Source organism: Eriocheir sinensis, unplaced genomic scaffold (assembly GCF_024679095.1).
Source record: "Eriocheir sinensis breed Jianghai 21 unplaced genomic scaffold, ASM2467909v1 Scaffold23, whole genome shotgun sequence".
Taxonomy (NCBI): Eukaryota; Metazoa; Arthropoda; class Malacostraca; order Decapoda; family Varunidae; genus Eriocheir; species Eriocheir sinensis.
The window spans coordinates 1,054,849-1,074,848 of record NW_026111532.1 but is presented as its reverse complement, the minus strand read 5'-3'; the positions used below and the strand labels follow the sequence as shown (position 1 = coordinate 1,074,848).

The following is a 20,000-nucleotide window of genomic DNA, read 5'->3' as shown; positions in this document are numbered from 1 at the left end:
CGCTCAGGGAAAAACGTCTCGTCTGAAGGGCTCCATAAAGTTTTAGAGTATTCTAAACCGCCTGACACCGCGCTGGAATTAAGCCGCGCGGCCAGTGTGTGAAGGGCCTCATTGAACTTCATTGATTTCTAAACCGCGCGGATAAAAAAAAAGCTTTTCGTGTGAAGCGGGCCGAAAAACGGGAAGCGGGAATCGTAAAGCATTCATTCATGGACGGTGATATTAGATGGGGTGAGATTCACAGGAACTTAGGTTCAAAGGAGCTGCCTTGTACAGTCCTACCGGCCTCTTGGAGACTCCTACGTTCTTATGTTCTTATTGAAAATATTACAAGTTAACTTAATCTGCATAAATCGCCATTCTCCTCTCTCTCTCTCTCTCTCTCTCTCTCTCTCTCTCTCTCTCTCTCTCTCTCTCTCTCTCTCTCTCTCTCTGCCACATATTTTTTCTGTTTATCCATTTGTGGTGGAGACTTAAGCAGGTAATACACAGTCTCTAGAGTACTACTGGCATTCATTCCTCGTGTGATGGTTATTTCTTCGCTTCTCTCTTGCTTACGACTGGCTAGTCTGAAAGAGAGAGAGAAAGAGACTGAGTGAATGAGAGACGGAAAGGAAGAGACGAAACATACTTAGAAACATAGTGAATTACTAGGCATTATTATATTAGTTATTGTTTTTAGTTTTCTTATTCTTATTCTTAGTAGAGTACAGATGGGCACACACACACAAAAAAAGAAAAACATACCGTGAGAGAGAGAGAGAGAGAGAGAGAGAGAGAGAGAGAGAGAGAGAGAGAGAGAGAGAGAGAGAGAGAGAGAGAGAGAGAGAGAGAGAGAGAGAGAGAGAGAGAGAGAGAGAGAGAGAGAGAGAGAGAGAGAGAGAGAGAGAGAGAGAGAGAGAGAGAGAGAGAGAGCACCCACTCCTTTACAATACTTGCTCGTGATGTTTGGGCCTGACACATAATTCCTTTAGTGATGTGCCGCGCGCCGGGCTTATCCACGGAACAGGCGGAGGAAAGGAAGGATGGAGAGGGAGGATGGGAGAGAGAGAGAGAGAGAGAGAGAGAGAGAGAGAGAGAGAGAGAGAGAGAGAGAGAGAGAGAGAGAGAGAGAGAGAGAGAGAGAGAGAGAGAGAGAGAGAGAGAGAGAGAGAGAGAGAGAGAGAGAGAGAGAGAAGGAGGGAGGGAAAGTGAGAAGAGAGGGTGAGAAAGAGCAACGTAGAAGGAGGAGGAGGAAGAGAAGAAGAAGAACGAGGAGGTTAGGTGGGATGGAAGGAGGGGAAGAAAGAGAGAAGGAAGAAGAGACACGAGACTGAGAAAGAGAAACGTACGAGGAGGAGGACGAGGACGAGGAGGAGGCGGAGGAGGAGGCGAGAAGGAGGAGGAATTGAACGCCACTGATTCTCACTCGCGACGTGTCATTGATTATAAAGACTTTGGGTTCATCGACACTTCGTTGGACCATAAAAAAAGTATCTTGAAACTCTCCATTAAATTTTCTTGCAGGCTGCGTTTGTTCACAAGAGATTAATTTAGTTTAGCAATGTTCTTCGCATGGCAGTGAGAAAAAACTGCACTGCATATTCTAAGTAAGGCCGGACTAAACTATTGTAGAGTAGTAGTAGTATATTTCTAGTCCTTGAAGAACGTGTTTTTGCTAATGGAACCAAACATTCTTGCTCTACTCGCTCCCGCAATGGTAGACTAAAACTGCACTGCATATCCTAAGAGAGGCCTGACTAAGCTATTACAGAGTGGTAGTATTCCATCCACTTCCAAATCGAGCCTCCTGATTATATTCCCAACTTAAAGAACCCGTCACATGTCTCCGTTGAAGGGCCTCCCATTCATCAGAGCAAGGGGAAATTCTACACAAATCTTACAAATCTTCTTAGAGGCTTTAGCTGTCTTGATCTGAGAGGCCCGAGTTATCACCAATCTTTCCGCGTCGTCAGCAAGAGTGCGAAGGAAGGATAAAAATGATCAGGAGTAAGGAAGGCCTCGAAAATAGACTTAGGAACCAGATGACGAGGAAAATTGAATAGACGTTGGAGTAAATAAAAACAAAAGAGGAGGAAAAAGAAAGGAAGGCCTCGAAAATGGACTTAAAAATGAGATGAAGAGAAATATGAAATAGCCGTTGAACTAAATAAAAGCAGAGGAGGAAAAAATGGAAAGGAACTGAAGGAGAAAGAGGGAGAGGAGGAGGTAAAAAAAGGAGAGGCAGGTGGGAGGGAGGGAGAAGAGAGGATGAGAAAAAAAGAGATAACTGAGAGAGAGAGAGAGAGAGAGAGAGAGAGAGAGAGAGAGAGAGAGAGAGAGAGAGAGAGAGAGAGAGAGAGAGAGAGAGAGAGAGAGAGAGAGAGAGAGAGAGAGAGAATATTGCATGTCCTTAAGTCTATTATTTTTTTTTCGGCGGTTCGGTGTTGAAAAATTACAAGTTAACTTGATCTGCATAAATCGCCATTCTCCACCCTCTCTCTCTCTCTCTCTCAGGACCCAAGAAAACCTAAAACTAATGACTTTTTTTTTTGCCATTCATCATTTATTCATTAATTTATATCCTTATCTATTCGTTTATATATAGAGAGAAAAAGTGAATAAGAAATAAGTAAAGAGAAAGATAAAAAAGGAAAAGGAAGAAAGCAAAAGGAAAGGAAAGAAAGATAGATAAAGCCGAAGACAGAAAGAGGGAGAAACAAACAAAGACATATAGACAGACAGACAGACAAAAGAAACACGATTTTTCTTTTAAATTATACCTCATATTGCCCTAGTACCCCTCCCCCCTTCCTTCTCCTCTCCCCACCCCCCAAAAAACCTTATCAACAGGAGGAGGACGAGGGGGAGGAATAGGAGGTGGAGGAGGGAGAGGAAAACTGCCCCCGGCGATGAGGAAGGGAGAGAAAGAGAGAAAGTGAGAGAGGGAGGGAGAGGTGACTTCCGATAGGGGGGAGAAAGGGGAGGAGGTGGGGAAGAGGGGTGAGAGAAGAGGGGGAAGGAGGAAGGGGAGGAGGAGGAGGAGGAGGAGGTGTGTTTTTGTAGCCTCCAGGGGAAGAGACTGGCGATGTTACCTCCTCGTTACGATGAAGAGAAGGAGGAGGAGAAAGACGACGACGAGGAGGAGGAGGAGGAGGAGGAGGAGGAGGAGGAGGAGGAGGACTAGACCAGATAATTAAGAACTAGATAGTAATAGGCCTATGATAAAAAAAATGGAAGACGTGGAAACATTTAGAAGGAAGAGGAAGAGGAAAAGGAGTAGGAGAAGGAGGAGGAGGAGGAGGAGGAGAACTAGAAAGACCAGAAACAGAAAGAGGAGGAAAATCAGTAAACCAATAAATGAAGGAAGAGAAAGTAGGCAAAAAGAGACGGGGAAAGAAAGCAAAGGAAAGAATGGAAGAGAAGAAGAAAGAAGGAAATCTATAGAAGGAAAAAGGAAATGAAACAGAACGAAAGACAAAGGACAAAGAGAAGAATTGAAAAGATAAAAATAAAGGAAATAAAGAAAATAAAGGAGGAGGTAAAGAAAAGACATAGTAAAGAAGAGAAGTAGAGAAAGGAGAGAAAGGATGAAGATAGGAAGGAAAAACAAATTAAAGAAAAACAAACAACAGGAGCAGTAAGAAAACAAGAGGTCACACACACACACACACACACACACACACACACACACACACACACACACACACACACACACACACACAATCAAAAAAGGTGGAAGAAATAATAACAAAAAATAAATTAAGAAGAAGCAAATTATAAGAAAAAAGCGTAAATATAGATGACAGAAAAATATCAAAGGGAAAAACACCAGCCTTAAGAAATTTCTAAGGTAGCTTTCTTTGATCCAAGTACAATTAACCGCTCCATTATACCCATTGAACCGCCAGGCGATACGTCACCCTCTACACACACACGCTCAACCTGCCCCCACCTCACACACACACACACACACACACTTCATTTTTTCTGTGTGTGTGTGTGTGTGTGTGTGTGTGTGTGTGTGTGTGTGTGTGTGTGTGTGTGTGTGTGTGTGTGTACTGTGGTCTGTTCAAACGATGTGTTCCTCTTACTCATAAATAGAATTCATTAGCCTCTCCTCATTGCCTGTTCTTCTCTCTCTCTCTCATGGAAGAAGTCTATCAACCTCACATGACCTCAATTTACATGTTTATAGAGTATTTGCTAAAGCCCCGCGGTGTTCCCATTGTCAATCATGGGAGCCGCTGAGTAATGTAAACGTGGCTTGCTGAGACCGTAGAGTTTTACCGCGTGGCTGCCTAGGTAACGCTCCGCCCGAAACGCACTCTTTGTCTTATGAGGATTGAAAAGCTAGGAGGAATCAGGTGGAATTCTTGATGAAAACCTCTCTGCTGATCAATCTGTTAGTGCTAAAGGTGGCAGGAGATTTACTAAGACTTTGTTATTGACCTAAATTTTAATATTTTGTGTGTCAACTAAAGCTATATATTGTACAAGAGGTAAGGTAAGGTGATGATTATTGAAACATGTAGCAGGAGAGGTTGAGTGATTGACAGACGACCTCCATGAGACTGAGAGAGGAATCTAGGGCCAAATCAAGAGATTCCTAAAAAACAGTCTTGGCGCCATAGGATTACTTTCTTTGAATCGACTCTTTTTATAGTGAAAATCATAAAACTCTTCTAATATCCATAATGTTTTTTCATCCCTTTCAGAATCCTCTTCATCTTCTGGACACGCTCACCGAACAGAAACAGAGACAAGGGAACAAAACAAAATAGCAATACAGAATAGAAAAGGGGGTAGGATATATATATAAAAAAATCATAGGAAAACAAAATAGAGAGACGACAAAAAACAAAACTACAGAGAGAAAAAAGGGAAGAGTTACATTAGCTTATCGTTCAACCACCACCACCACCGCCGCCGTCATGTCCACCGAAAGGCTCCTGACCACTGTGCTCTCCTCCGTGTTCTTCCTGGCCCTGGCAAGCAAGTGTGTGGCCGTGCCGGAGGAGGGCAACCACGCCGGCCCCCCGCCCCCCCGCGAGCCTCCCCACGACCCCCACGCCGACAAAGGTGAGTAGTAAATTTTTTTTTCTTGTTTCATTCATTCTTTATTTCTTTGTCTTTCTATCTTTCTTTCGTTTACTTTCTCTCTCTCTCTCTCTCTCTCGCAGATACCATCAAGCAGCAGAGTTTCAAATGGCAGTTCCATCAGCGAGGTCCATCACAATTACACTTCTTATTTCTATTCATGAACGAAAGAATAAAGAGAGAGAGAAAGAAAGGAATGATTAAGGTGAAGTGATTTAGATGAGGAAACGAGGGAGAATGAGAAAGAGATGATTCTTTCATTCTCTTTCTTTCTCTAATATTTTCTTTCCTCTTTCTCTAGCTATCTCGCATACGTGGGAAAAAAATAGGAAGAAAAAAAAGTAAATAGAATAAGAAAGTGATTGAAGGAAAGAGATTTAGATGAGAAGGGAGAGAAAGAGTCTTCCTTCTTCTTCTTCTTCCTCTTCCTCCTTCTCCTCCTCCTCCTCTTCCCCTCGGCTTAGCTACAATATTTTTTTGTCTTCTCCTTCCCCTCTTCTTTTCTTCTCATTCCTCCTCCTTCTCTTCTTCTTCCTCCTCCTCCTCCTCGGCTGCTTGACAGGTGTAGGAAGGAGAAAAGTGGTGGTGTTGGTGGAGGTGGTAATATCTCTCTCTCTCTCTCTCTGACTTTGGAAAGAAAAAGAGAGAGAGAGAGAGAGAGAGAGAGAGAGAGAGAGAGAGAGAGAGAGAGAGAGAGAGAGAGAGAGAGAGAGAGAGAGAGAGAGAGAGAGAGAGAGAGAGAGAGAGAGAGAGAGAGAGAGAGAGAGAGAGAGAGAGAGAGAGAGAGAGAGAGAGAGAGAGAGTGCTTGCTTGCATCATTAAACGTAAGAGAACCCAACAGGTGTTTCCCTCCCTCCCTCCCTTCCTCATTACCTCCCTCCTACCTCGCCTTTCTCACCTCTTACCTGTCCCTCCCTCCCCCTCATCCTTCCCCCTATCACCTCCCATCATTAAGCCACGCACAGGTAATGAACACTAAGTCAACGTGATTTTTACCAACACTTTCCACTTCCCTTAAAATCCACGAGCTTAAATTGGCCTGGACATGAGCAGTGTTGGAAAGGGAAGGGAGGAAGGGAAGGGAGGGAAGGGGTGGTTGATTGAGGAAGGAAATAGAGAGGAGAAAGAACAGTTATTTTCCTATGTTCTCCTTTCTCTTTCTATCTTTTCTTTACTCCTTTCCATCTTACTCTTTCCTCTCTTATGCGTTCTCCTCTTCCCTCTGTTCCTCTTACTCCCTCTCGTCCTTTTCCTCTGTATTTAATTCTCTCTCTATTCTTCCTCTGTGATTTTACACTTCCGGAAGCATAAGTAATAAAAGAAGTTAAATTATTCTCAATCTACCATTTTCAGCATCAATTAGGCAACTTTATCTCTATCTATATCTCCATCTATATCGCCATCTCCATACTGTTCTCTTTCCCTGACTAAACAACGGACAGAAACGTGTTGGAATCTATGTTGAGGAGAATACAAGAAGCTTTTAAACGTCCAAAATTGCATTCTCTGTTAAGGCGAAGGGAAGCGAGGAGGCTGGTGGGCCGAGGCTTATAAATGAATGAAGGGCTTAACAAGGGTGACGTTAATAAGGTTCCGGCATTATGGTGCAGGGTAGGACACGCAGTAAAGGGTTTCAGACGTTAACTTCAGGTCTAATAATGATATTGTCAGGCTCGGGTTTTCTGATAGAGTGGTGGATGAGTGAGACGGGTTTAGTAGTCTCTCTCTCTCTCTCTCATATTGGAGGAAACATCATTAATATCTTCACTAATAATGCTGTTAAGATGAATTGCCTAAAGGAAGTATATTATTATTATTATTATTATTATTATTATTATTATTATTATTATTATTATCACCTTAGTATCACCATATTTACCATTCATTATTTTACTATCAACATCATCATCATTATCATCATTACCATATTCATTATCATCATCATTTCAATAATAGCAAAATATCCAAGCGTCATTAGTTACTCTACTCATCACTATCATTATCATCACCATCATCACCACCACCACCATCACCACCATCATCATCATCACCATCAATATCACAAGCACGCACACCACCACCACCACAGTAACAATAACAACCACCACAATCAAAATAATCACCATCATAACCACCACCAACACCACCATCACCACCACAGTCACCACCATCTACACCATCATCACCACGTTATGTTCCTTGCTAAAAGCCCTTCGAGCCTGACTCTCCAGGGCGCCTCTAAATCAATGAGGAGGAGGAGGAAGAGGAGGAAGAGGAGGAGGAGGAGGAGGAAACGGAGACAAGGAAGAGAAAGGAAACGGGTTTGAAAATTACATAAAAAACTTCCCCAAAATTTCCCAGTAACTTTTTTTTTCATCCTAGCGCAATTTTTTTCCCGTCCAAATTTCTAATGCAAGAGTTCACCGACATCTTCGCTCTTTCATAACTTTTTGGAACAGTTTTCATTTATTTTCCTTTTCCGTGACCCAGAAACGGAAGTGTGCAGATCAATATAGTGTGTGTGTGTGTGTGTGTGTGTGTGTGTGTGTGTGTGTGTGTGTGTGTGTGTGTGTGTGTGATGGCTGTTTTTCGCCTGAGGCGAGTAAACAATCAACAGCTACAATAAATTCTTGCGTCAACTGGAGGAGGAGGAGGAAGAAGAAGAAGAAGAAGAAGAGGAGGAGGAAGAGGAGGAGGAAAATAAAAGGAAAATGGAGAGGAATCTACGGAGGTGTGGAGGGGATATTGTCGGAGGAAGAGATATATGAAGGAGGAGGAGGATAATGAGAATGAAGAGGAGGAGGAGGAGGAGGAGGAGGAGGAAAGATGAAATGTAAGAGGAGTTGATTTTCTAAGAGCTATATTGTCCTCTCACCAAACACCTCCTCCTCCTCCTCCTCCTCCTCCTCCTCCTCCTCCTCCTCTCTCTCCTCCTACTTTTCTCTCTGATTCCACTTACTTTTACCCTCCTACGTCTCCTCCTTTTCAGATTTCCTCTACTAATCTCTCTCTCTCTCTCGCTCTCTCTCTCTCCCTGGCATTTACCACTCCACATAGAGGTCTCTCACACACACACACACACACACACACACACACACACACACACACACACACACACACACACACACCAGAGGGGCTAGACGTCGTCTCTTTGTCTTATTTTTTTCGTTGTTTCTCCCTTTACCCTTTTTTTTTCCTCCTCCTCCCTTCCTTCCTCCTATTCTTTCTTTCCTTCTCATTGTGTTTCTTCCCTCTCTCTCTCTTCCTCTCCCCTCTCCTCTTAATGTCAAGCACTTCCCTATTTTTTTCTTTCTCTCCTTTCTTCTTCATTGCTTGTCTTTCTTTATCTTTATCTTCCTCTTTTAAATCCTCCTCCTTCTCTTCTTCACTCCTCCTTCTCTTCCTTCCAGCGCTCCCTTTCTCTCTTATTCCCTTCGACCTTTTCATCTTTCCACCTCCCTCCTCCATGCCAATACACACACACACACACACACACACACACACACACACACACACACACACACACACGCCTGTATAATAATGTTCCCACGACACCTACACGTAAATGAATTAGTAATTACCCGGGGGGACCTACCTGTCTGCTCTCTCTCTCTCTCACTTCGACGTCTTCCTTTAGCTCTCTCTTAATTCACACATTCCCTTTTTCTTTTGCCTGTTTCTTCATTATCAATATTCATCATCATCATTATCATCTTTTATCCGGTGACAAGGACAAGTTACTCTCTCCCCCATCAGGAAGGGGAATGTGTGTGTGTGTGTGTGTGTGTGTGTGTGTGTGTGTGTGTGTGTGTGTGTGTGTGTGTGTGTGTGTGTGTGTGTGTGTGTGTGTGTGTGTGTTGTGTAGAGGCGTTAAAGTCCGTCAAAACTATGTGTTCCTATGCTGTCTTAGTAAGTTTGCCAGGTCTCCTCTAATGGACTGGATTCCTCTCTGGCTCTCAGGAGGTTGTCTGTCAATCACACCTGCTCTCCTGACAAATGCGTTGATATCATATGCCTCAGCACACTTCTTATAAAAGATTAACAAATTGGAATACTCATATACGTCGAGTAATGTAAACGTGGCTGGTTGTAACCGTAGAGTTTCTCGCGTTACTGTGCAGGTAAAGCTGCGCCCGTAACAAATATTTTTCGTGCTGGCAATGCAAAGTTTGTGGCACTCTGATGGAAATATTGCTGAAAAGTTGGTGGGGTTCAGTCTGCTGGGGCTACAATTGGCATAATATTTCCCAAGAGTTTATGTTGAAAAAACTGTGAAATATGTAAATGATACAGTGCCAACCATGAATGTGTATCTTGTATGAGAGGTGAGCTAAGGCTATAGAGACATGTAGCACGGGAACACGTTTGACTGACATATAACCTCCACGAGAGCCAGAGAGGAATCTAGTCAATCAGAAGATGCCTGAGAAACACAACCTTGGCGCCGGAGGACCGCTTAGTTTGACGAGACGATTATAGTATTGCCCACAGATCGCCTAACGAGTTCCTAAGCTCTCCTCGAAAGAGAACTGGCTGGCCATCACGAATCCAGCAAGAGATCAGGGCCATGGTGAATTACACATACCACCCCTACCCCCGACACCCACATAGGTAAATACACTAATTGGCAGGAACATTAACACAGCTGACGGATAACGGATGTCATTAAATATATGCCGGCTGAAATATTCCCCATCTCTCTCTCTCTCTTATTCATTCCGTCCTCCAGTCACTCAGTCAGCCGTAAGAGTGAAGTCAAGCAGTCAGTCAGTCAGTCAGGCGATGCTACGGGCATTAAACGAAGGCAGAGGAGACATTTACCGTACTCTAATAAATGTGTACTTGCATAAAGAGGGCAATGATGGCAATGATGGAGTTCGATCACATAGGAAACGAGGAAGTGAGAAGAAATGAGAGATATGGTTTGGTCGCATGGTAAAGAGAGAAGGCTTTGTGTTTGCTAAAAGATATAGGGGAGAAGAAAGTAATGCGGATAAGATGATGAGGAAATCCACGGTGATATGTTTACTATTTTTACAAAACGAACAAGAGCAAAAAAGAAGAAAAAGCAAGGAAAGTTAATATGAAGGAGAAGCAAGAACAAAAGTTAGAGTAAGACGAAGAAGAAGAAAACCAATAAGAATCAAGAGACAGAGAGGAAGAAAAGAAAAACGGTACTGAGGAAATAAAAGATATGAAAGAGGAGAAAAAGATAATATGAATAAAAAAACAAGAACTAAAGGAGGAGAAAGAAAAACACCAAGGTAAAGTTAAAGACAAAGAGGAAGAGAAAGAAAACGCTACTGAGGAAATAAAATGTATAAAAGAAGTAAAAAAATGACCTCTCCCCATTCTCCTTCTGCCCCCTTCATTCCCCCCCTCCTAACGACCCCCTTCTCCTCCCTCCTGCTCCCCACCATCCCCCTCGTTCCCAGAAATAAAAAAAAGATAGGAAATAAAAACAATGACCTCTCCCCCCTCTTCTTCCGCCCTCATTCCCCTCTTCTGACGCCCATCGGCCCCTGCTCCTCACCTTCCCTCTCGTCCCCCCCTCTTCTACAGCTCCCGCCCTCGCCCTCCCTGTCCCCCGCCCAAAAAAGTATAAATTACCGCACAACGCCAGAATAACACCATTGTCCCCGCTAATACCCGAGCTTAGCGAAAGAAAACGGGGAGAAAACGGCGCGTGGGAACGAAATAGATACCGCCCAGCCTCTCTCTCTCTCTCTCTCTCTCTCTCTCTCTCTCTCTCTCTCTCTCTCTCTCTCTCTCTCGGCGGTGCTTGATAAGTCTTGTAAGCTCTTTATAGCCCGAGAGAGAGAGAGAGAGAGAGAGAGAGAGAGAGAGAGAATCCAATGGTATGGTCGTTATAATTAATTATTGAAACTACTGAGAACGCGACTTCGTGGAAACTGAGGAAGGTGTGAACTGGAGGAGTTAGGAAGGGAGGGAGGGGAAAGGAAGGAAGGACTGGAGGGAAAGAGGGAGGGAGGGAGGGAGATAAAAAAGAAGTGAGAGAGAAGCAAGGGTACATGAAAAGTAAAGGAGGGAGAGTGAGGAACAGGGGAAGGATAACCGGAGAGTAGAAAATGAATGAATGAAGGAAGAAAGGAAACAAGAGGAGGAGGAGGAGGAGGAAGGGAGAAAATAAAGTGGAGATAGATTGAAGAAAAGAGAAAAGGAAGGAGAAAAAAAACATTATTAAGTGAGCGCAAGATATAACGAAGGAAGGAAAGAAAACAGTCCAGGAAGGAGAGACGAGAAGGAAATAAGGGAGTGAAAGGAAGGATTGAGAGGAAGAGTGAGATGAAGACGAAGGAAGGAAGGGAAAAGAAGAAGTGGAGGGGAAGAGGAGGGAAAGGAGGCCTCAAGGGAAGAGTAAAGGCAACTCAAAAAAGATGCTAGAAAGGCTAGAAAACATGAGAGGAAGGACCCACGAGAAAGAGGAACAGGAGGAGGAGCAGGAGGAAGGGGACGAGGAGGATGAGGAGAAATACGATAAAAATGAGAATGCGAGAAAGATAATGAACAGGAGAAGGAGTAATAAGCAGAAAAATAAGAAGAGCACAAACTAGACGAAAATAGAAGAGGAAAAGGAAGACAAAAAACAAATATTTAGAGCGAAAAAAATTAAATGAAGCGAAAAAAAAGAGGAAAGAAAAAAACGATAGCCAGAAGCTAGAGCGAGAGAGAGAGAGAGAGAGAGAGAGAGAGAGAGAGAGAGAGAGAGAGAGAGAGAGAGAGAGAGAGAGAGAGAGAGAGAGAGAGAGAGAGAGAAACACAGGTGACAAACGTGGGGAGCGGCACCCTTTGATCACTACCTGGATATACCTCGGGGAACATGGGGGGTGGGGTGGGGGGGCGAGGGGGAGGAGGGAGGGGGGAAGAGGAGGGAGATGACGCTGAAGGGACCCTGAGAAACCTTGAGGGAGGAGACCTGGAGGGCGAGCGCCTTGACCCAACCTGACTGACGACCACCTCTTCCCCTTCGATTCCCTTCCCAGCCTCGACACTGCCCCAGGGAGGAGAGGGAGAAGGAGGGACATACGCAGACAGACACAGACAGATAGATAGATAGAGAGATAGATAGATAAATAAATAAGATAGAGATAAAACAAGAGAGAAAGTAAGATAAAGAAAGAGGCTACTGCGAAATCTGCCCAAGGGAGGAGAAGGAAAGAACATAGATAGATAGATAGATAAATATAGAAAGATAGATACAGATAGATAATAAAAATAGATAAAAAATGAATGAGAGAGAGAGAGAGAGAGAGAGAGAGAGAGAGAGAGAGAGAGAGAGAGAGAGAGAGAGAGAGAGAGAGAGAGAGAGAGAGAGAGAGAGAGAGAGAGAGAGAGAGAGAGAGAGAGAGAGAGAGAGAGAGAGAGAGAGAGAGAGAGAGAGAGAGAGAGAGAGAGAGAGAGAGAGAGAGAGAGAGAGAGAAAGGCTACTCCCATAATCTGCCCAGGGGAGGAGAAGGAAAAGGGAATTAGAGACAGACATAGATATAGATGAAAAAGGAAGAGAGAAGAATGAAAGAGACAGGCTACTCCCACTATGTGCCCAAGGGATGACTGAAAAAAAAATATGTAAGGAAATCCTGTTATTTTTATCCTGTTCATCTTTTACATACACGACTGTTTTTAAACGTGTCACCCTGTAAAAGGCAGAACAGTAGTAATAGTAGCAGTGGTGGTAGTAGTAGTAGTAGCAGTAGTAGTAGTAGCAGTAGTAGTAGTAGTAGTAGTAGTAGTAGTAGTAGTAGTAGTAACATGGAAACATCTTTTATCTCGTACGAAATCCTCACTTCACGACTTGAGTAAACCTTTCCCTGCAAAAGTTTTCTGTCCAAACCAGAGAATATTACTGGACGAAGAGGAGGAGGACGGGAGAGGGAGAGAAGAGGGAGAGATGGCGAGAGGGAGAGAAGGCGAGAGGGAGAGAGAGTGGGTCAGCTTCCCCTCCCTTCCCCTCTCTCCCCTCTCACGCTGTCGGAGTCACCTGGCTGGGAAATCTGAGGGAAGGGAGGAACGGAAAAGGGGAATAAGGGTGTCGCACATTATGTCCAAGGGAAGGATGAAGCTCAGGTGGGCGGGAAAGGTAAGGGGGGGTAAGGAAAGGAAGAGGGTAGGGGAGGAGAGAGAAGGGAGAGAAGAGGAAAGAGAGAAATGTATAGGATGGCAATTTAGTCTTTCTCGCTTCTCTGCCCATTAGCTGAACCACGAGAGAGAGAGAGAGAGAGAGAGAGAGAGAGAGAGAGAGAGAGAGAGAGAGAGAGAGAGAGAGAGAGAGAGAGAGAGAGAGTCATTTCTTGATCATTGCTATATATTCTTCGTTCACTTTCTTTACCTCTCCATCTCTCTCTCCTTTTTCTGCCTTCTGTTCCTCAATTCTTTCTTAATATTTACTCTTTTTTTCTTTTCTCCCTTTCTTTCTTTACTATTGAATTTTTCTGACATCCCTTTTTTTCTCCCTTCCTCCTTCCTTCCCTTTCTCTCTTTTCACTTTTAATCCCTCCCAGCCTCTCATCTCCCTTAATTCTACTCTCCATTTCTCCCTTTCTTGACCACAGCATCTCTCTCTCTCTCTCTCTCTCTCTCTCTCTCTCTCTCTCACACACACAGCATCCCTCCTCCCTTCTCCCGTCCCTTCCCTTCTCATTCTTCATTCTTCTTCTCTCCCTTCAAACCCAGCTGAGGCAGGCGAAGCATAAATCCCTCCTTCCCCTCCCTCCCTCTTTTCCTTCCCTACCTTCTAGCCTTCTTGCCTTCCCTTCCTCCCTTCCCTCCTTCGTTGTTGCTTCCTCAAAAATCTCGCCCTCGTTATACAAGACTATTACACGTCAAAGCCTGCCATAATATTGGTGGTGGTGGTGGTGGTGGTGAGGAGGTGGTGTGGGGAGGGTTGGGGGGGTAGTGATGGTGATGGTGTAATGGTGATGGTGGTAGTGCTGATGGTGATGATGGTGATGATAGTGATGATGATGATAAGGGAAGGTTGACGGGAACGAGGAGAAAGCCAGGTGCAGGAAGAGAGGGGGAGTGAGGGGGAGGTTGAGGAGGGGAGGGGAGTGGGAGGACCAGAAGGGGACAAAGGTGTACAGGTAAGAAGAAGCAGCTAATTACCACCTGTCAAAGTCACCACCACCACCACCACCACCACCGCCTCCACTCCGCCGCCTTAATTCCTGGAGTTAAAAAAAATCTGTCCCTCTAACGTCAAGGAAACTTTTTATTTATCGTACTTATCTTCTTAGCATGCTCTCTCTCTCTCTTCGCGGCCATATTGTTTTGAGGCGAGAACAACTACGTCTCAATAGTCTCAACCAGTCTTTAATTTATCCATTTATCGATTTATTCATCTATATTTTAGCGTGGGATTCTGAATACTGCAACCAACAATAATATAACGTCCCACGACTCGTCCGTTTTATTTTTTACTTTAACTTCTCTATTTTCTTCCCTTCAGCTCTTTCTTTTTCTTTGACATTTCTCCTCCTTTAGTGACGAAAGAGGTGAGCGTGTGTGATTATGTTTATTTCTTCACGAGTCGTTTTCTTTTTTCTATTCTTTGCTTCAGCTTCCTCTTTTACTTTCCTTTAATTCTTCCTTTTCCTCTAACTTTATTAATCTTACAGTGACGAAAAAGTGTGTGTGAATATGTTTCGTGTGTCGTCAATAAAACTATGATCAAATAACCAACCCAGCATCCATTTCATTCAGAGCTCCGTCACTGTTACCAATATGACCCACAAAGCTGCCGCGATCGAAGCCTCAACGCTCTTACCTAACCAGTTCCCCCGAGATGAAACACTCAAGCACAGAATCAGCGAGCCAACCTACCACTGAACTTGTACCATAAAATAGACGCCTGCATGGTGTTATGATGATGTACGTTGGTGTATGTAAAGGCCAATGCAACGACATGTGTTAAGAGGACACCATGATAACCTAGCGTATGGAGATGCTGTGATCGTAAGAGAGTAGAGACGAAACACTAAAATGAGCCACTGAACCAGCCAGTCAGCCAGCGCACTAGCAAAGAGAGGTTTGCATGGTGTTGAGTGTATATTATGAGCTCCTGTGATGCCCGTTATGAAAAGAACACGAAGACTAACCTTCTACGGATATGGTGACTATATTGATTCGCTTGAGACACACCATCAGAGCTCTTAGCCGGGAAGTCAGCCACCCGATTAAGTTGTATAAAAACGTAGCGTGTAATGACGTGTGTATAAGCCGATGTAACTAAGACTCGGGTGGAAAAGAACGTGAACTCAAACTAACTAACCTCTGATAGTTGTGGTGATGGCATCCAGGGTGGCGGCACAGACTCCAGGGAAAAAAAGATGACGAAAGCTTGATAGAACACTCGAACAACGGGACATTCACTTTCGAGATGTCTCCATGTATCAACCGTCCATATATCCCTTCACAGCATCACTATAACACGTTCGTCACAGCGATAGCCACGCAGATAACCACATCATACGTACGCTATAAGCATTACAGTTAGTAGTGAGAGGTGATGTCTACGGCTTCTGGCTCAAACTCAGAATATTCGAATACATTAACAGTTTCGAAGTGTTTTAGTATCTTCTGTAGCATCCCCGACACACGCATGACATAACACTTACGTAGATAATCACAGCATCCACACACTTATATCACAGTTAGAGAGAAAGCGCTGCCTACAGGAGGACTATTCGAACGCACGGACAGTTTCGAGACGCTTCAGTATCTTCATCTGTATCCCAGCGTAGCATCCTTGACACACACATCACAGAACACTTACGTAGATAATCCCAGCGTCCGTACACTCTATATAGAGCCTTTAGACAATACGCTGCCCATAGCTTCTGCCTAAGACTCGAACACAGACAGTTTCGAGACGTTTCAGTATCTTCTTATGTGTCCCCGCGCAGCATCCTTGACACACACATCACACAGGACACACTTAGATGAACACCGTACCCACGCACACAATATCACTTTGTTTCAGCCTCACAAAACGAACGCAAATAAGAAAGATTCAGCCGGCGTGAGCTGCGGCCACACGCGGCGTTAGTCTTACTGAGTGACCAGTGACCACAATATACACTCAGCTGATCGCATGTCAACGTTGCCACATGTAATTGAACTCCTTTTGTCATTCATAGCAATACGTGTTCTCATGCAGTAAGTTTATGGTGGGGTACATAGTCTAGCATAACCATCACTTCCTATTTTGAATATATAGAGCAATAACGCATAAAACAAAAGATGATGATGTGGTAAGCTTGCGTATTGACACCAGCGCATCTAGCCCCCAGCCTCCCTCCCTCCCTCCTTCCCTCCCTCCCCCGACGCTTCCTCTCCTCTCTTTGTTTGACCACTGGCGTAACTTTCAAATCCACCTCACATCCGAAGTAATATATAAGAGTATCCGCTTTATCAGTTATTAGTTGTAGTTCGACGTGAAACAAAGTCCCTCCCCATCATCTTACTCCTTTCATCGGCTTGCTCATTATTACTGGTACGTCGTAATACAAAGGCCCTGATCATTCTCTACTTCTCTGCCTAATGTCAATGTACTTCGTCTTACCCCGGGAAAGGTTCTAAATTCACGATTACACTTGGTTTTCTGCCCTGACTTCACTGATTGTTCCTCCTTCATCACTTCCACGCAAGGATATAACCTCCATTTCTCTGTTTGGTGTCAGTGTACTCCAATCTATCGCGAAAAAGGTTCTAAATTCACCTCTGCACCTGGTTTTCTGCCCTTATTTTTGCCACTGGTGATTTGGCTGTCCTCCTCTCATCAGTTCTACGCAGAATAAAAGCTCCCCAAGTCCGCATTTCGTTCTTTCTCGTCAGTAGAATACCCTGAACCTTAGTCTGTTCCCTGATTTCATAATATACTTCCATGTTTCTAGAGATACGATGGAGCTTGACGTACACACTATACACCTGACCTTTCCTTTCCTTACCTAACTACAACCATGAATAATGAATCAAGCCGATCAGCGAATAAATAAATAGGGGCTCAGGCCAAGGCGTAGGCTGATATTAGGGGAGCGGGATAAAGGTGTCTCAAAGCCCCTCACACCTGCGGGCAACACCTCCAAGACCACCTGGCCAGACGTATATTAAAACAACACCTGAAAGGAAATTATGGGAAGGGACGCACACCCCCTTTGCACCCCCTACCCCTTTTCTATTCCCCTCCTATCCCACCATACTTCCCGCCACCCCTCTCCCACCCGTCAAACCCCTTCCCTTCCTTTCATTTTCTCTTTGGTGGGTGTGAGAGTGAGTGGGTGCAAGGGTAGCGTAATCTCTCTCTCTCTCTACTGATTTTGTTGCGCCCACTCTCGAACAGGACAGATTACGGCAGGTTACGTTAGTTTACTCTTATTTCTTTTACAGCAAGGGAAGCAGTTCAAGGACAAAAACAGAGACATACACACACTCCTCGCCCTCCTCGTCCCTCCCTACCCCCTTTTCCACTCCCCTTTCCTGCCCCACCATGTTTCTTCCCGCCCTTCCTCCACCCGTCCCCCGCCTTTCATTCGCTCTGACGTGGGTGGAGTGTGAGTGGGTGTAAGGGTAGCGTGTTCCCTCCCTATTGGTTTGTTGCGATTTCTCTTGAACGGGGCAGGTTACGTTAGGTTAGGTTTAGTTGGAATCGATCAGGGTAATTTTGAGTGGAGATCACAATGCATTCTAGCGATGATAAAACAAAAAAATAGTGGATTTGGGGGTATTATATCATGCGTAGATCTGTATTTTCAAAGGATTCTAATTATGACACTCCTAAGTCGATGGTTATATTGACACTCCATCAATAATATCATCTTAACTTTATCTTTTAATCCTTTTTTATCTATTTGAGGTGATCTTAGACATTAGTTCTTGTCGCAATGTGGCTTTAGCGAGTATATAATGAATAAAATAATACGTTTCACATATATAAAGTAGCCGGAGGAATACAAAGCACTCACAAACATTATTATTCACGGTTATTAATAGAAAAGCAATGTAAAGCACCAACAAACATTATATTCTTGCTGTTATTTAATAGAAAGAGCTTTTAAACGAAGGCGGTGAGCGTGGCCATCGGGAGCGCCTGAAAAGACACCCGTTAAAAAGGTTGAGAAGGGACAAAGAATGAAAAAATGAACCACTTAACCGAACTCGCTGACGCCTGGGAGAGAGAGAGAGAGAGAGAGAGAGAGAGAGAGAGAGAGAGAGAAGAGTAGATTTTAATAAAGGAAAGTCTGAAAATAAAAGAAGGTATGGAGGGAGAAAAAAATAAAGGGAAAAAAGAAACAGAAGAAAGAGGAAGTGTTGCTGTTAGTAGTAGTAGTAGTAGTAGTAGTAGTAGTAGTAGTAGTAGTAGTAGTAGTAGTAACAGCGGTAGTAGAGGGAGGAGGAGGAGGAGGAGGAAAAAGGAAAGAAGGAAGGAATGACGGATAGAAGGATGAAGGAAGGGAGGGAGAGGAGGAAGGGTGGGAGAGAAAGGAGGCTATTCTCGTTAAGGAGGAGAGGGAGGAGGAGGAGGAGGAGGAAGAGGAGGAGGAGGAGAAGGAGCTGATGTAGACAATTTGGGAGGGTTTTATGGTCCTTTGAACGGCGTGTGTGTGTGTGTGTGTGTGTGTGACCCCACCAAACAACACAATATACAACTTCAAAGAAACTCTCTCTCTCTCTCTCTCTCTCTCTCTCTCTCTCTCTGGTGACCACACACCAAACAATGTCAAAAAATCTTTCCTCCCTTTTTCTTTCCTCTTCTTAACACCTTTTCTCCCTTCTCTCCCTCCCTCCCTCCCTCCCTCCGTGTCTCTCCGTGTCCTCCGAGGCATTGTGGGGCGCTAATTCTCATAATGGAGGGAAGGGTGGGACGGAGAGAAGGGAGGGTGGGGAGGAAGGGAGAGAGAGAGAAAGAGAGGGAGAAAAAGTAATGTTTCTATAGTGCAAAGGAAAGCGATGAGCTACGTCCTTCCTACTTCGGCTTCTTCTTCTTCTTCTTCCTCCTCCTTCTCTTCCTCCTCTTCTCCTCCTCCTCCTCTTCCAATTCCTCCTCCTCCTCCTTCGGCTTCTTCTTCTTCTTCCTCCTTCTCTTCCTCTTCTTCTCCTCCTCCTCCTCTTCTTATTCCTCCTCCTCCTCCTTCTTCTTTATATTAGTGTTTTTAGGTGGAAAATGACGAGAGAGAGAGAGAGAGAGAGGAATATACACGTTTTATCCCGTTTGCTCTCTCTCTCTCTCTCTCTCTCTCTAATAAGTCAGTGGTGTGAGTTCAGCATTTTTTCGTCGCTACTTAAGGGCGAAAAAATCAGCCTCGTCAATGGTCCCCCCCCCCTCTCTCTCTCGATCGCAGTCTCTCTCTCTCTCTCTCTCATTTTCAATCGGTATTTTTGGCATTTGCATCTACTGACAAGCTGTGCCTTCCCTCCCTCCCTCTCTCTCCCTCCTTCCTTCCCTTCTTATCGCTTTCCTTTCTCCCGCCTCACTTACCTAATATACACGTCACCACCACCACCACCACCACCATCACCACGCAAGAAAACCCTGGAATAGAGCCAATAAAGAGAGAGAGAGAGAGAGAGAGAGAGAGAGAGAGAGAGAGAGAGAGAGAGAGAGAGAGAGAGTGAGAGACGATTGCTGGCATACTTCACTCCCCTTTTTTTTTGTACCTTGTTCTGTAACTCATTTCGTATTCATGGAGAAGAATATTAAAGGCTAACTTATTTATTTATCGCCCCCTCTGTGTTCTCTATCCCTTCATCGCATACGATATTTATTAGTTTAGGATCAAGGTGTGTGTGGGGGGGGAGGGGGGGCGGTGCTTCGTGGCCCATAATAGTGTCTTGTTTTCAGCTTGTCTCCTTTCATGTCTGTTTTTTCCTCCTCTGTTTTCCGTTACTTTTTTTTCGTTTTTTTG

General features: G+C 44.3%; 1 protein-coding gene across 2 annotated transcripts in view; it reads left to right on the top strand.

Annotated features, from left to right (window-relative positions):
- LOC126990986 (uncharacterized) overlaps positions 1 to 20,000 on the top strand; it is a 34,173-nt gene that overhangs the window by 5,512 nt on the left and 8,661 nt on the right. For both annotated transcript variants that reach the window (XM_050849633.1, XM_050849632.1), the window contains exon 2: positions 4,698 to 5,061. In XM_050849633.1, the coding sequence (XP_050705590.1) occupies positions 4,914 to 5,061 (148 nt within the window). In that variant the 5' untranslated portion in view covers positions 4,698 to 4,913. The remainder of the gene's footprint in view (positions 1 to 4,697; positions 5,062 to 20,000) is intronic.